We start from the raw sequence: 15,017 nt of genomic DNA, 5'->3' as shown, positions 1-15,017 counted from the left end.
GTTTCTAACGCAGAGACATCTTTGTATTATCAACTATTAATTATGAGCTTATATGGTATTAAAGTTAAGGGACATCCCCCTGGGCGTGGTGATCCTCAGTAGGGGATTAATTATGACCTTATATGGTATTAAAGTTAAGGGACATCCCCCTGGGCGGGGTGATCCTCAGTAGGGGATAAAAAGGGAAAACACCATCTTTTGAACTGAGTGTGTTTCCTTGCATATTACTGTAAGTGTAAACTCCGGGTTACAATCCTTATTAAACAAACTAACCTCTGATCAAAGAAGTTTTCCTGTGGTCTCTTCTGTGCACATAGGGCAGAATTCCCTTACAGACTATGCAAACAATTTGTGATTTTTAACACATTGTTTCTTATCAAAAGTGATGCAGTCAGTCTCTCCTCAACTCTTAGCCAAGAGAGACTTGCAGCATAGTATTTATATCAGGCCTGTGATTACAATTAAGAGCAAAACGTGCCGCTCTGTTCTGGGCCAGCTGCAGCTTAACTAGGTGTTTCCTTGCAGCACTGGACCACAGATTAGACAAAACTAGAGCCTGCAGAACTTGCTTATTGGAGTGTGGTGTCAAAAAAGCAGAGCATCTCTTTATTACGGCCAGACCTCTCCCCATCTTTACAACCATTTGATCGATATGTTTTGACCATGACAGTTTACAATCCAAGGTAATGCCAAGTAATTTAGTCTCCTCAACTTGATCAACAGCCACACAATTCATTACCAGATTCAGCTGAGGTCTAGCACTTAAGGAATCATTTGTACCAAATTCAATGCTCTTAGTTTTAGAGATGTTCAGGACCAGTTTATTACTGGTCACGCATTGCAAAACAGACTGCAAGTGTTTGTTAAAGGTTTCAGTGGCTTCATTTGCTGTGGTTGCTGGTGCTTATATGGTTTGTTTAATGCCAGTGGCAGGTCATTGGTAAAAATAGAAAAGAGTAGAGGGCCTCGAGAGCTGCCCTGCGGTACACCACACTTTATATGTTTGACATTAGAGAAGCTTCCATTAAAAGCAGAGGTTGAAAAGCCATAGCACAAACATTCTTAAACAACAGGTTATGGTCAATAATATCAAAGGCTGCACTGAAATCTAACAATAGAGCTCCCACAATATTCTTGTTATCAATTTCTCTCAAACAATCATCACTCATTTGTGTTAGTGCAGTACATGTTGAGTGCCCTTCTCTATAAGCATGCTGAAAGTCTGTTGTTAATTTGTTTACAGAGAAATAGCATTGTATTTGCAATTTCTTCCAACAGTTTGCTAAGAGCTGGCAGCAAGCTTATAGTTCTGCTGTTGGAACCAGTAAAGGCCGCTTAACCACTCTTGGGTAGCGAAATTAATTTGGCTTCCCTCCAGGCCTGAGGACAAAGACTTTCCTCTAGGCTCAGATAAAAAATATGACAGATATGAGTGGCTATAGAGTCAGCTACCGTCCTCAGTAGGAGTGGCTATAGAGTCAGCTACCGTCCTCAGTAGGAGTGGCTATAGAGTCAGCTACCGTCCTCAGTAGGAGTGGCTATAGAGTCAGCTACCGTCCTCAGTAGGAGTGGCTATAGAGTCAGCTACCGTCCTCAGTAGGAGTGGCTATAGAGTCAGCTACCGTCCTCAGTAGGAGTGGCTATAGAGTCAGCTACCGTCCTCAGTAGGAGTGGCTATAGAGTCAGCTACCGTCCTCAGTAGGAGTGGCTATAGAGTCAGCTACCGTCCTCAGTAGGAGTGGCTATAGAGTCAGCTACCGTCCTCAGTAGGAGTGGCTATAGAGTCAGCTACCGTCCTCAGTAGGAGTGGCTATAGAGTCAGCTACCGTCCTCAGTAGGAGTGGCTATAGAGTCAGCTACCGTCCTCAGTAGGAGTGGCTATAGAGTCAGCTACCGTCCTCAGTAGGAGTGGCTATAGAGTCAGCTACCGTCCTCAGTAGGAGTGGCTGTAGAGTCAGCTACCGTCCTCAGTAGGAGTGGCTATAGAGTCAGCTACCGTCCTCAGTAGGAGTGGCTATAGAGTCAGCTACCGTCCTCAGTAGGAGTGGCTATAGAGTCAGCTACCGTCCTCAGTAGGAGTGGCTATAGAGTCAGCTACCGTCCTCAGTAGGAGTGGCTATAGAGTCAGCTACCGTCCTCAGTAACTTTCCATCTGTTGTCAATCCCAGGAGGTTTGTCATTATTGATCGATAACAATTCTCCCACAATAACTTTACAAAATTCAAACAAATTGCTTTTCTTTCATTATTTGTTTATTTTATGCATGAATATAATTATAATATAATTACTCACTGTTTTCTTCCCATCATTCTTTATATCATTGATCTTGGCTTCATAATAAAGTTTCTTCTTCTTTTTGTTGAGTTTGGTCACATCATTTCTCAATTTGCAGTACATAAAACAGCCAGACTTATGAGCCACTCCTTTTGCCCCCAACTCTTTCAAACATACAGTTTTTCATTTCCTCGTCGATCCATGGAGCCTTAACAGTTCTAACAGTCAGTTTCTTAACAGGTTCATGTTTATCAATAATTGGAAGAAACAATTTAATATGGTAATGTTTTCTAATAAAAACAAACAAATATATGTTTGAGTATACCCTGTACCATTTAATTTCATCTGGTAAAGACAGGTAAACACATTGTCAGTCAACAATATAAGACAACGGGAGCACTGTGTATGTTCTCTGATGAATTTTAAGTCAATGTGATGTGAAATATCAATATACACGCTAAGAGAAGTAATTTCTCTCTCCTGTGTAGATTCTCTAATGACATTTAAGTGTAATATGTTCAGAGTAATATGATTCATGTGTTTTCCCACAGTCTGAGCTTTTGTAAGCCTTCTCCTCTGTGTGCAGTCTCATGTGTTCTTCCATGCTTCCTAAATGGGCAAAAGCTTTGCACCCTGGGAGGAGTGGTTAGGCTTCTCCCCTGTGTGTATTCTCTCATGTCTCTTCAGATCACCTGACCGGCTGAAACACTTTCCACACTGGGAGCAGTGGTAAGGCTTCTCCCCCGTGTGAATTTTCTGGTGAGCTTTCAGGTGTCCTTTCAGTTTAAAACTCTTTCCACACTGTGAGCAGTGGTAAGGCCTCTCCCCTGTGTGTGTTCTCTCATGTTGTTTCAGATCCCATAATAAGTTACAACCCTTTCCACATTGGGAACAATGGTAAAGCTTCTCCCCTGTGTGTAATCTCTCATGTTTTTTCAGATCCCCTGACCAGTTGAAACACTTTCCACACTGGGAGCAGTGGTAAGGATTCTCCCCTGTGTGTATTCTCTCATGTTGTTTCATGGCCCCTAAATTGTTAAAACACTTGCCACACTGGAAGCACTGGAAAGGCTTCTCCCCTGTGTGTATTCTCTCGTGAGCTTTCATGTGTCCATTCTGGTTAAAACTCTTTCCACACTGCGAGCAGTGGTAAGGCTTCTCCCCTGTGTGTATTCTCTCGTGAGCTTTCATGTGTCCTTTCTGGTTAAAACTCTTTCCACACTGCGAGCAGTGGTAAGGCCTCTCCCCTGTGTGTGTTCTCTCATGTTGTTTCAGCTCCCATAAGAGGTTAAAACTCTTTCCACACTGGAAGCAGTGGTAAGGCTTCTCTCCTGTGTGTATTCTCTCATGAGCTTTCATGTGTCCTTTCTGGTTAAAACTCTTTCCACACTGCGAGCAGTGGTAAGGCCTCTCCCCTGTGTGTGTTCTCTCATGTTGTTTCAGCTCCCATAAGAGGTTAAAACTCTTTCCACACTGGAAGCAGTGGTAAGGCTTCTCTCCTGTGTGTATTCTCTCATGAGCTTTCACGTGTCCTTTCTGGTTAAAACGCTTTCCACACTGCGAGCAGTGGTAAGGCTTCTCCCCTGTGTGTGTTCTCTCGTGTTGTTTCAGCTCCCATAAGAGGTTAAAACTCTTTCCACACTGGAAGCAGTGGTAAGGCTTCTCCCCTGTGTGTATTCTCTCATGTTGTTTCATGGCCCCTAAATTGTTAAAACACTTGCCACACTGGAAGCACTGGAAAGGCTTCTCCCCTGTGTGTATTATCTCATGAACTTTCAGGTTCCTTAACCAGCTAAAACTCTTTCCACACTGGGAGCATTGGTAAGGCTTCTCCCCTGTGTGTATTCTCTCATGTTGTTTCATGGCCCCTAAATTGTTAAAACACTTGCCACACTGGAAGCACTGGAAAGGCTTCTCCCCTGTGTGTATTATCTCATGAAATTTCAGGTTCCTTAACCAGCTAAAACTCTTTCCACACTGGGAGCAGTGGTAAGGCTTCTCCCCTGTGTGTATTCTCTCATGAGCTTTCATGTGTACTTTCTGGTTAAACCGCTTTCCACACTGCGAGCAGTGGTAAGGCTTCTCCCCTGTGTGTGTTCTCTCATGTCGTTTCAGAGACCCTAACAGGTTAAAACTCTTTCCACACTGGAAGCAGTGGTAAGGCTTCTCCCCTGTGTGTATTCTCTCATGTTGTTTCAGCTCCAATAAGAGGTTACAACCCTTTCCACAGTGGGAACAGTGGTGTCGTCTTGCTGGTTTGGACGTCCCTGGCTCTGGTTCCTCTGAGCCTGGTCTGTCTCCTGCCAAAGAGAAAAAGTGTTTTTTTAAATAGAGACCCGAATGAAACCTCCACATGATGAAACGGCCTTGATACGAGGGTAAATCCTAATCAGATCCCTCAATAACCCGAGGCCAGTTTTAACAATCTTGGTGTGATTTTAAAACAAATATTTTAGAGTTTCCTGGTAATTACTGATGTTTACAAGACTGATTTATTCATCCTGTTTTACAAGTCAGAACACAAAAAAACTAGACAGTTCTAGAACACTCAAGACACAGACGTCACTGGATTCCAATCGAGCAGGTGGTTCTAAATATATAACTTTCATAGCTGTATGATACAGAATGCGACCTACAGTTGTGGCCAAAAGTTTTGAGAATGACACAAATATTACATTTCCAATACGTTTGCTGCTTCTGTGTCTTTAGATATTTTTGTCAGATGTTACTATGTAATGCTGAAGTATAATTACAAGCATTTCATAAGTGTCAAAGGCTTTTATTGACAATGACATGAAGTTGATGCAAAGATTCAATATTTGCAGTGTTGACCCTTCTTTTTCAAGACCTCTGCAATCTGCCCCGGCATGCTGTCAATTAACATCTGGGCCTCATCCTGACTAATGGCAGCCCATTCTTGCATAATCAATGCTTGGAGTTTGTCAGAATTTGTGGGTTTTTGTTTGTCCACCAATATCTTGAGGATTTTTTTATTTTATTTTTTTAATTTTTTTATTTCACCTTTATTTAACCAGGTAGGCTAGTTTTTTATGATTTACACCTGCTGGAGCGCGTATTTTTTTGAACTTTCTTTACCTAGCATGGACTTGTAGATGACCTGGAGCCAGTAACCAGGTAGGCATACAAGTTGGTGGGTGGTATAAGAGTGACAAAACGTGGCACTGTGATAGACTCATTTTGCTGAGTAGAGTATTGGAAGCCATTTTGTAGATGACATCGCTGAAGTCGAGGATCGGTAGGATAGTCAGTTTTACTAGGGTAAGATAAAGGAGGCTTTGTTGCGGAATAGCACTCTTGATTTGATTTTCGATTGGATATGTTTGATGTGAGTCTGGAAGGAGAGTTTGCAGTCTAGCCAGACACCTAGGTACTTATAGTTCTCCACATATTCAAGGTGGAACCATCCAGTATGCTAATGCTGCAGGCAGCGATCGGTTGAAAAGCATGCATTTGGTTTTACTCGCTTTAAGAGCAGGATGCAATTGACTCGTTTGGAGGTTAGATAGCACAGTGTCCAATGAAAAAGATATAGAATGGTGTTGTCTGGCCTCATTGATATATACAGAGAAAAGAGTCGGCCCGAGAATTGAACCCTGTGGCACTGAGACTGAGAGGACTGCCCTCCGATTTGACACACTGAACTCTGTCTGCAAAGTAATGGTTCATCTGAGTCTGCCGATAAGAATATGGTGATTGACCCTGAACAGTACTGCTTTTATATCACCTTGGTGGCTGAGGTGCACCCGTATTCACAGAGAAGGTACGGTGGGATTCTGGTCAGTGACCTGTTTGTTGACAGACCTTAGATAGGCAGGGCAGGATGGATATAGGTCTGTAACAGTTTGGGTCAGGATTTGTACGGGTCCAGGTTTTGCAGCTCTTTCAGAACATCTGCTATCTGGATTTGGGTAAGGAGAACCTGGAGACGCTTGGGCGAGGAGCTGCGGGGGGGCAGAGCTGTTGGCCGAGGTTGGAGTAGCCAGGCGGAAGGCATGGCCAGCCGTTGAGAAGTGCTTATTGAAGTTTTCGATAATCATGGATTTATCGGTGGAGACCGTGTTACCTAGCCTCAGTGCAGTGGGCAGCTGGGAGGAGGTTCTCCATGGACTTCAGTGTCCCAGAACTTTTTGGAGTTGGAGCTACAGGATGCAAACTTCTGCCTGAAGAAGCTGGCCTTAGCTTTCCTGACTGACTGCGTGTATTGGTTCCTTTTGGATGCTATTGCAGTGGTCGAGGGCAGTCAGGTCTGGAGTGAACCAAGGGCTGTATCTGTTCTTGGTTCTGCATTTTTTTTGAACGGAGCATGCTTATCTAAAATGGTGAGGAAGTTACTTTTAAAGAATGACCAGGCATCCTCAACTGAGTTGGAGCGGGATGAGGTCAATGTCCTTCCAGGATACCCGGGCCAGGTCGATTAGAAAGGCCTGCTCACAGAAGTGTTTTAGGGAGCGTTTGACAGTGATGAGGGGTGGTCGTTTGACTGCGGCTCCGTGGCGGATACAGGCAATGAGGCAGTGGTCGCTGAGATCCTGGTTGAAGACAGCGGAGGTGTATTTGGAGGGCCAGTTGGTCAGGATGACGTCTATGAGGGTGCCCTTGTTTACAGAGTTAGGGTTGTACCTGGTGGGTTCCTTGATGATTTGAGTGAGATTGAGGGCATCTAGCTTAGATTGTAGGACTGCCGGGGTGTTAAGCATATCCCAGTTTAGGTCACCTAACAGAACAAACTCTGAAGCTAGATGGGGGGCGATCAATTCACAAATGGTGTCCAGGGCACAGCTGAGAGCTGAGGGTGGTCGGTAGCAAGCGGCAACAGTGAGAGACTTATTTCTGGAGAGAGTAATTTTCAAAATTAGTAGTTCAAACTGTTTGGGTATGGACCTGGAAAGTATGACATTACTTTGCAGGCTATCACTGCAGTAGACTGCGACTCCGCCCCCTTCGGCAGTTCTATCTTGACGGAAGATGTTATAGTTGGGTATGGAAATCTCTGAATTTTTGGTGGCCTTCCTGCGCCAGGATTCAGACACGGCAAGGACATCAGGGTTAGCAGAGTGTGCTAAAGCAGTGAGTAAAACAAACTTAGGGAGGAGGCTTCTGATGTTGACATGCATAAAACCAAGGCTTTTTCGATCACAGAAGTCAACAAATGAGGGTAACTGGGGACATGCAGGGCCTGGGTTTACCTCCACATCACCCGCGGAACAGAGAAGGAGTAGTATGAGGGTGCGGCTAAAGGCTATCAAAACTGGTCGCCTAGAGCGTTGGGGGCAGAGGATAAGAGGAGCAGGTTTCTGGGCATGGTAGAATATATTCAGGGCATAAAGCGCAGACAGGGGTATGGTGGGGTGTGGGTACAGCGGAGGTAAGCCCAGGCACTGGGTGATGATGAGAGAGGTTGTATCTCTGGACATGCTGGTTGTAATGGGTGAGGTCACCGCCTGTGTGGGAGGTGGGACAAAGGAGGTAACAGGGGTATGCAGAGTGGATCTAGGGGCTCCATTGTGAACTAAAACAATGATAACTAACCTGAACAACAGTTTACAAGGCATATTGACATTTGAGAGAGACATACAGCGAGGCATACAGTGATCACAGGTGTTGAATTGGGAAAGCTAGCTAAAAACAGTAGGCGAGGCTAATCAGCTAGCACAACAAACAGCAGGTAAAATGGCGTTGACTAGGCAACTGGGCCGACAGATAAAACAAACAAGCAGAATGGAGTACCGTGATTAATGGACAGTCCAGTGTGCGTCAGCTATGTAGCCAAGAGATCAGTGTCCAGGGGGCAGCGGTGGATGGGCAGGGAAGCTGGACTGGCGAGTGTTATCCAGGTTTAAAAAGAAACCAACAATGACTAAATAGCTTGTAGCTAGTTAGCTGGTTAGCGTCTGGAGGTTCTTGAGTGAGTCATAAAAATAAAATTAAAATTAAAAGTAATAGCGATTCCGTATCACAGTGGGTGAGGCAGGTTTCCGGAAGGTATAAACAAAATAAAAATAAAAAAGAGATAGAAAGTAAATGGGTTCAGAGTGTTTGGGATGCAGTGATTCAGATGGTTAGCAGGCCTGTGCTAACAAGCTAACAGTTCGTAGGCCCGGGCTAGACAAGCTAGCCGTTAGCAGGCCGAATTAGCAAGCAGGGAGATAGCGAGGGCTAGAGAGTTAACCTTTGGGGGGACGTCGCGATGGGGTGAGTCTGTTTATTCCTCTTCATGCGGTGACATCGACAGACCGGTCGTGGGCCCGGGTAATTGTAGCCCAGGAGTATGCTACAGGAGCTCTAGTGCGCTGGAGACACAGCGTTTCAGAAAGCTCGCGGGCCTTGGCCAGCAGATGGATCTTTGACGACGGAAAAGCCTGTTGAAACCACCTCGGACGATTATGTCGGCTGACCAGTCGTGATGGATCGGCGGGGCTCCGTGTCGGCAGTAAAGGGTCCAGGCCAAATGGCAAAAGAGGTAATGTTGGACCTCTTCGGCTAGTCGGGAGATGGGCTTAGCTCGAGGCTAGCTCAAGGCTAACTGGTGCTTGCTTTGGGGCAGAGACGTTAGCCAGGAGTAGCCACACGGATTGCAGCTAGCTAGTTGCGATGATCCGTTGTAAAGGTTCAGAGCTTGCGGTAGGAATCCGGAGATGTGGTAGAGAAAAAGCAGTCTGATATGCTCTGGGTTGATGTCGCGCTGGTGTCCTAGTTAGCCACTGCTAGCGGTCTTCAAAGCTAACTGAGTAGTAGCTAGTTAGCTGGCTAGCTTCTGATGGGGGTTCCGGTTCTAAAGTATAGAAAAAGCAGATCCGTACCACATTGGGTGATGCGGGTTGCAGGAGAGTATATTCAGCCTATAGTTGGAAAGTGAGATTAAAAATATGTACGAAATATATACAGAAAAAAACGAGGAAAACTATATTTACACCAGACAGGACGGGACAAGACAAAACACATGTCCGACTGCTACGCCATCTTGGATATCTAGACCACAAGTTCTCAATGGGATTATGGTCTGGGGAGATTCCTGGCCATTGACCCAAAATATTGATGTTTTGTTCCCTGAGCCACTTAGTTATCACTTTTGCCTTATGGCAAGGTGCTCCATCATACTGGAAAAGGCATTGTTCGTCACTGAACTGTTCCTGGATGGTTGGGAGAAGTTGCTCTCTGAGGATGTGTTGGTACCATTCTTTATTCACGGCTGTGTTCTTAGGCAACATTGTGAGTGAGCCCACTCCCTTGGCTGAGAAGCAACCCCACACATGAATGGTCTCAGGATGCTTTACTGTTGGCATGACACAGGACTGATGGTAGCGCTCACCTTGTCTTCTCCGGACAAGCTTTTTACCGGATGCCCCAAACAATCAGAAAGGGGATCATCAGAGAAAATGACGTTACCCCAGTCCTCAGCAGTCCAATCCCTGTACCTTTTGCAGAATATCAGTCTCCCTGATGTTTTTCCTTGAGAGAAGTGGCTTATTTGCTGCCCTTCTTGACAACAGGCCATCCTCCAAAAGTCTTCCCCTCACTGTGCGTGTAGATGCACTCCCACCTGCCTGCTGCCATTCCTGAGCAGCTCTGTACTGGTGATGCACCGATCCCGGGGCTGAATCAACTTTAGGAGACGGTCCTGGCGCTTGCTGGACTTTCTTGGGCGCCCTGAAGTCTTCTTCACAACAATTGAATGGCTTTCCTTGAAGTACTTGATGATCCAATAAATGGTTGATTTAGGTGCAATCTTACTGGCAGCAATATCCTGTGAAGCCCTTTTTGTACAAAGAAACTATGATGACACGTGTTTCCTTGCAGGTAACCATGGGTGACAGAGGAAGAACAATGATTCCAAGCCCCACCCTCCTTTTGAAGCTTCCAGTTTTTTTTTGGGGGGGGGTCAGTTCATTTGCATGGCAAAGAGGGACTTGGCAATTCATTACAATTCATCTGAACACTCTTCATAACATTCTGGAGTATATGCAAATTGCCGTCATACAAACTGAGGCAGCAGACTTTGTGAAAATTTATATTTGTGTCTCAACTTTTGCCCAGGACTGAACACACTTCCTTAAACATAAAAGTAAAGAAGTAATTTAAAAAAAAAAAAACTATTTTTTTCCCACGAAGATACAAAGCACATCAGTAACATCTCCCCGTTGTTGAAAGACAAAGCACATCAGTATCATCTCCTTGTTGTTGAAAGACAACAAAGCACATCAGTATCATCTCCCAGTTGTTGAAAGACAACAAAGCACATCAGTAACATCTCCCCGTTCTTGAAAGACAAAGCACATCAGTATCATCTCCCAGTTGTTGAAAGACAAAGCACATCAGTATCATCTCCCAGTTGTTGAAAGACAAAGCACATCAGTAACATCTCCCCGTTGTTGAAAGACAAAGCACATCAGTATCATCTCCCTGTTGTTGAAAGACAACAAAGCACATCAGTAACATCTCCTTGTTGTTGAAAGACAACAAAGCACATCAGTATCATCTCCCCGTTGTTGAAAGACAAAGCACATCAGTATCATCTCCCCGTTCTTGAAAGACAAAGCACATCAGTATCATCTCCCGTTCTTGAAAGACAAAGCACATCAGTATCATCTCCCGTTCTTGAAAGACAAAGCACATCAGTATCATCTCCCGTTCTTGAAAGACAAAGCACATCAGTATCATCTCCCGTTCTTGAAAGACAAAGCACATCAGTATCATCTCCCCGTTGTTGAAAGATAACAAAGCACATCAGTAACATCTCCCCGTTGTTGAAAGATAAAAAACATCAGTAACATCTCCCCGTTGTTGAAAGACAACAAAGCACATCAGTATCATCTCCCCGTTGTTGAAAGACAAAGCACATCAGTAACATCTCCCCGTTGTTGAAAGACAAAGCACATCAGTAACATCTCCCCGTTGTTGAAAGACAAAGCACATCAGTATCATCTCCCCGTTGTTGAAAGACAAAGCACATCAGTAACATCTCCCCGTTGTTGAAAGACAAAGCACATCAGTAACATCTCCCCGTTGTTGAAAGACAAAGCACATCAGTATCATCTCCCTGTTGTTGAAAGACAAAGCACATCAGTAACATCTCCCCGTTGTTGAAAGACAAAGCACATCAGTAACATCTCCCCGTTGTTGAAAGACAAAGCACATCAGTAACATCTCCCAGTTGTTGAAAGACAAAGCACATCAGTAACATCTCCCTGTTGTTGAAAGATAACAAAGCACATCAGTAACATCTCCCCGTTGTTGAAAGACAAAGCACATCAGTAACATCTCCCCGTTGTTGAAAGACAAAGCACATCAGTAACATCTCCCCGTTGTTGAAAGACAAAGCACATCAGTAACATCTCCCCGTGCAAAGCCTTGTTGCTGGGATAACATCTCCCGTTGTTGAAAACAAAGCACATCAGTAGAATCTCTCAAAAGTTTTGAAAGGGTTCGACACATTGCTGTTTAAATGGACCAATTTCTTATTTAGACGTTCACAGATTTTCAACATTTTGCTTATCGCTGATGTCATATTTTGGGTAAAAAAAAAAGGTGAAATATTTGGAAAGATGTTCCTAAAACTGATAGTAGCTACAATAAACAAAAATATAAAACACAACATGTAAAGTGTTGGATGTTTCATGAGCTGAAAAAAAAAGATTGCAGAATTGATTGAACATTTATTCTTTGCCAAGATAATCCATCCACCAATCAAGAAGCTGATTGAACAGCTTGATTATTACACAGGTGCACCTTGTGCTGGGGATAATAAAAGGCCACTCTCTCACACAATGCCGCAGAATGTCTCAAGTTTTGAGGGAGCAATTGGCAATGACTGCAGGAATATCCACTGGAGCTGTTAGCAGAGAATTCAATGTTAAATTCTCTTCCAGAAGCCTCCTCCAATGTCGTTTTAGAGAATTTGGCAGTACATCCAACTGCCTCACAACCACAGACCATCCTAGGATAAATGGTATATTCTAGAATTCATCCATGACACATAACGACGCCAGCCCAGGACCTAGGATATATGGTATATTCTAGAATTCATCCATGATGTCATAATGACATATAACGACGCCAGCCCAGGACCTAGGATATATGGTATATTCTAGAATTCATCCATGATGTCATAATGACATATAACGACTCCAGCCCAGGACCTAGGATATATGGTATATTCTAGAATTCGTCCATGATGTCATAATGACATATAACAACGCCCAGGACCTCCACATTGTCTGAGGCCACCAGAGTTGTATTTCTCTTTGTAATGAAGCACTTTTGTGGGGAAAAACTCATTCTGATTGGCTGGGCCACGCAATGGGTGGGCGTATTCCCTCCAGGGCCCACCAATGGCTGCACCCCTGCCCAGTCATGTAAAGTCCATAGATACGGGCCTAATTTATTTATTTACTTACAATGACTGACTTATATGAACTGTAAATCCTTGAAATTGTTGTTTATATTTTGGTTTCAGTATACACACAAACACACACACACAGAGACACACACAGAGACACACACAGAGACACACACACAGACACACACACAGAGACACACACAGACACACACACAGACAGACACACAGACACACACACAGACACACACAGACACACACACAGACAGACACACAGACAGACACACAGACACACACACATATGAATATTTTCTAGTAAGATTTTTTGTCCGTTGCGTTATGCTACTTAGTGTCAGTTGATGACAATTCTCCCGGATCCGGAGACACAAACAAACAACTCCAGGTGAAAGACAAAGGCCATCGCTGTAATAAAATAACAAATTAACTGGCAAAGCAGCAGAGTGAGGCCCGCATCCAGCAACGTCACGAGTCACGTTTTGCAGCTGTTTCAGTACAGCACTACAGGGAGAGAGAGGGAGAGCAGCTGTTTCAGTACAGCACTACAGGGAGAGAGAGGGGAGAGCAGCTGTTTCAGTACAGCACTACAGGGAGAGAGAGGGAGAGCAGCTGTTTCAGTACAGCACTACAGGGAGAGAGAGGGAGAGCAGCTGTTTCAGTACAGCACTACAGGGAGAGAGAGGGAGAGCAGCTGTTTCAGTACAGCACTACAGGGAGAGAGAGGGAGAGCAGCTGTTTCAGTACAGCACTACAGGGAGAGAGAGGGAGAGCAGCTGTTTCAGTACAGCACTACAGGGAGAGAGAGGGAGAGCAGCTGTTTCAGTACAGCACTACAGGGAGAGAGAGGGAGAGCAGCTGTTTCAGTACAGCACTACAGGGAGAGAGAGGGAGAGCAGCTGTTTCAGTACAGCACTACAGGGAGAGAGGGGGAGAGCAGCTGTTTCAGTACAGCAATACAGGGAGAGAGAGGGAGAGCAGCTGTTTCAGTACAGCACTACAGGGAGAGAGAGGGAGAGCAGCTGTTTCAGTACAGCACTACAGGGAGAGAGAGGGAGAGCAGCTGTTTCAGTACAGCACTACAGGGAGAGAGAGGGAGAGCAGCTGTTTCAGTACAGCACTACAGGGAGAGAGAGGGAGAGCAGCTGTTTCAGTACAGCACTACAGGGAGAGAGAGGGAGAGCAGCTGTTTCAGTACAGCACTACAGGGAGAGAGAGGGGAGCAGCTGTTTCAGTACAGCACTACAGGGAGAGAGTAGCTGTTTCAGTACAGCACTACAGGGAGAGAGTAGCTGTTTCAGTACAGCATTACAGGGAGAGAGAGGGGGAGCAGCTGTTTCAGTACAGCACTACAGGGAGAGAGAGGGAGAGCAGCTGTTTCAGTACAGCACTACAGGGAGAGAGAGGGGGAGCAGCTGTTTCAGCAGCTGTTTCAGTACAGCACTACAGGGAGAGAAGGGAGCAGCTGTTTCAGTACAGCACTACAGGGAGAGAGAGGGAGAGCAGCTGTTTCAGTACAGCACTACAGGGAGAGAGAGGGGGAGCAGCTGTTTCAGTACAGCACTACAGGGAGAGAGGGGAGAGCAGCTGTTTCAGTACAGCACTACAGGGAGAGAGGGGGGAGAGCAGCTGTTTCAGTACAGCACTACAGGGAGAGAGAGGGGGAGAGCAGCTGTTTCAGTACAGCACTACAGGGAGAGAGAGGGGGAGAGCAGCTGTTTCAGTACAGCACTACAGGGAGAGAGAGGGGAGAGCAGCTGTTTCAGTACAGCATTACAGGGAGAGAGAGGGGGAGAGCAGCTGTTTCAGTACAGCATTACAGGGAGAGAGAGGGGGAGCAGCTGTTTCAGTACAGCACTACAGGGAGAGAGGGGGAGAGCAGCTGTTTCAGTACAGCACTACAGGGAGAGAGAGAGGGAGAGAGCAGCTGTTTCAGTACAGCACTACAGGGAGAGAGAGGAGGAGAGCAGCTGTTTCAGTACAGCATTACAGGGAGAGAGAGGGGGAGAAGCTGTTTCAGTACAGCACTACAGAGAGAGAGGGGAGAGCAGCTGTTTCAGTACAGCATTACAGGGAGAGAGAGGGGAGCAGCTGTTTCAGTACAGCATTACAGGGAGAGAGAGGGGAGCAGCTGTTTCAGTACAGCATTACAGGGAGAGAGAGGGGGAGCAGCTGTTTCAGTACAGCACTACAGGGAGAGAGAGAGGGAGAGCAGCTGTTTCAGTACAGCACTACAGAGAGAGAGGGGGAGAGCAGCTGTTTCAGTACAGCATTACAGGGAGAGAGAGGGGAGCAGCTGTTTCAGTACAGCATTACAGGGAGAGAGAGGGGAGCAGCTGTTTCAGTACAGCATTACAGGGAGAGAGAGGGAGAG

General features: G+C 45.4%; 2 protein-coding genes across 5 annotated transcripts in view; one reads left to right on the top strand and one right to left on the bottom strand.

Annotated features, from left to right (window-relative positions):
* The window catches only part of LOC127924656 (piggyBac transposable element-derived protein 4-like), a 98,496-nt gene that overhangs the window by 31,174 nt on the left and 52,305 nt on the right, over positions 1 to 15,017 (top strand). The gene's annotated exons all lie outside the window — the stretch shown is intronic.
* LOC127924657 (zinc finger protein 883-like) overlaps positions 2,589 to 15,017 on the bottom strand; it is a 175,301-nt gene continuing 162,872 nt past the window's right edge. For all 3 annotated transcript variants that reach the window (XM_052509369.1, XM_052509367.1, XM_052509368.1), the window contains exon 4: positions 2,589 to 4,574. In XM_052509369.1, coding sequence (XP_052365329.1) covers positions 2,884 to 4,574 — 1,691 coding nt within the window. In that variant the 3' untranslated portion in view covers positions 2,589 to 2,883. The remainder of the gene's footprint in view (positions 4,575 to 15,017) is intronic.

This window comes from Oncorhynchus keta, unplaced genomic scaffold (genome assembly GCF_023373465.1).
Source record: "Oncorhynchus keta strain PuntledgeMale-10-30-2019 unplaced genomic scaffold, Oket_V2 Un_contig_4398_pilon_pilon, whole genome shotgun sequence".
In the NCBI taxonomy this organism is placed as follows: domain Eukaryota; kingdom Metazoa; phylum Chordata; class Actinopteri; order Salmoniformes; family Salmonidae; genus Oncorhynchus; species Oncorhynchus keta.
This window is presented reverse-complemented; position numbering and strand designations above follow the sequence as displayed.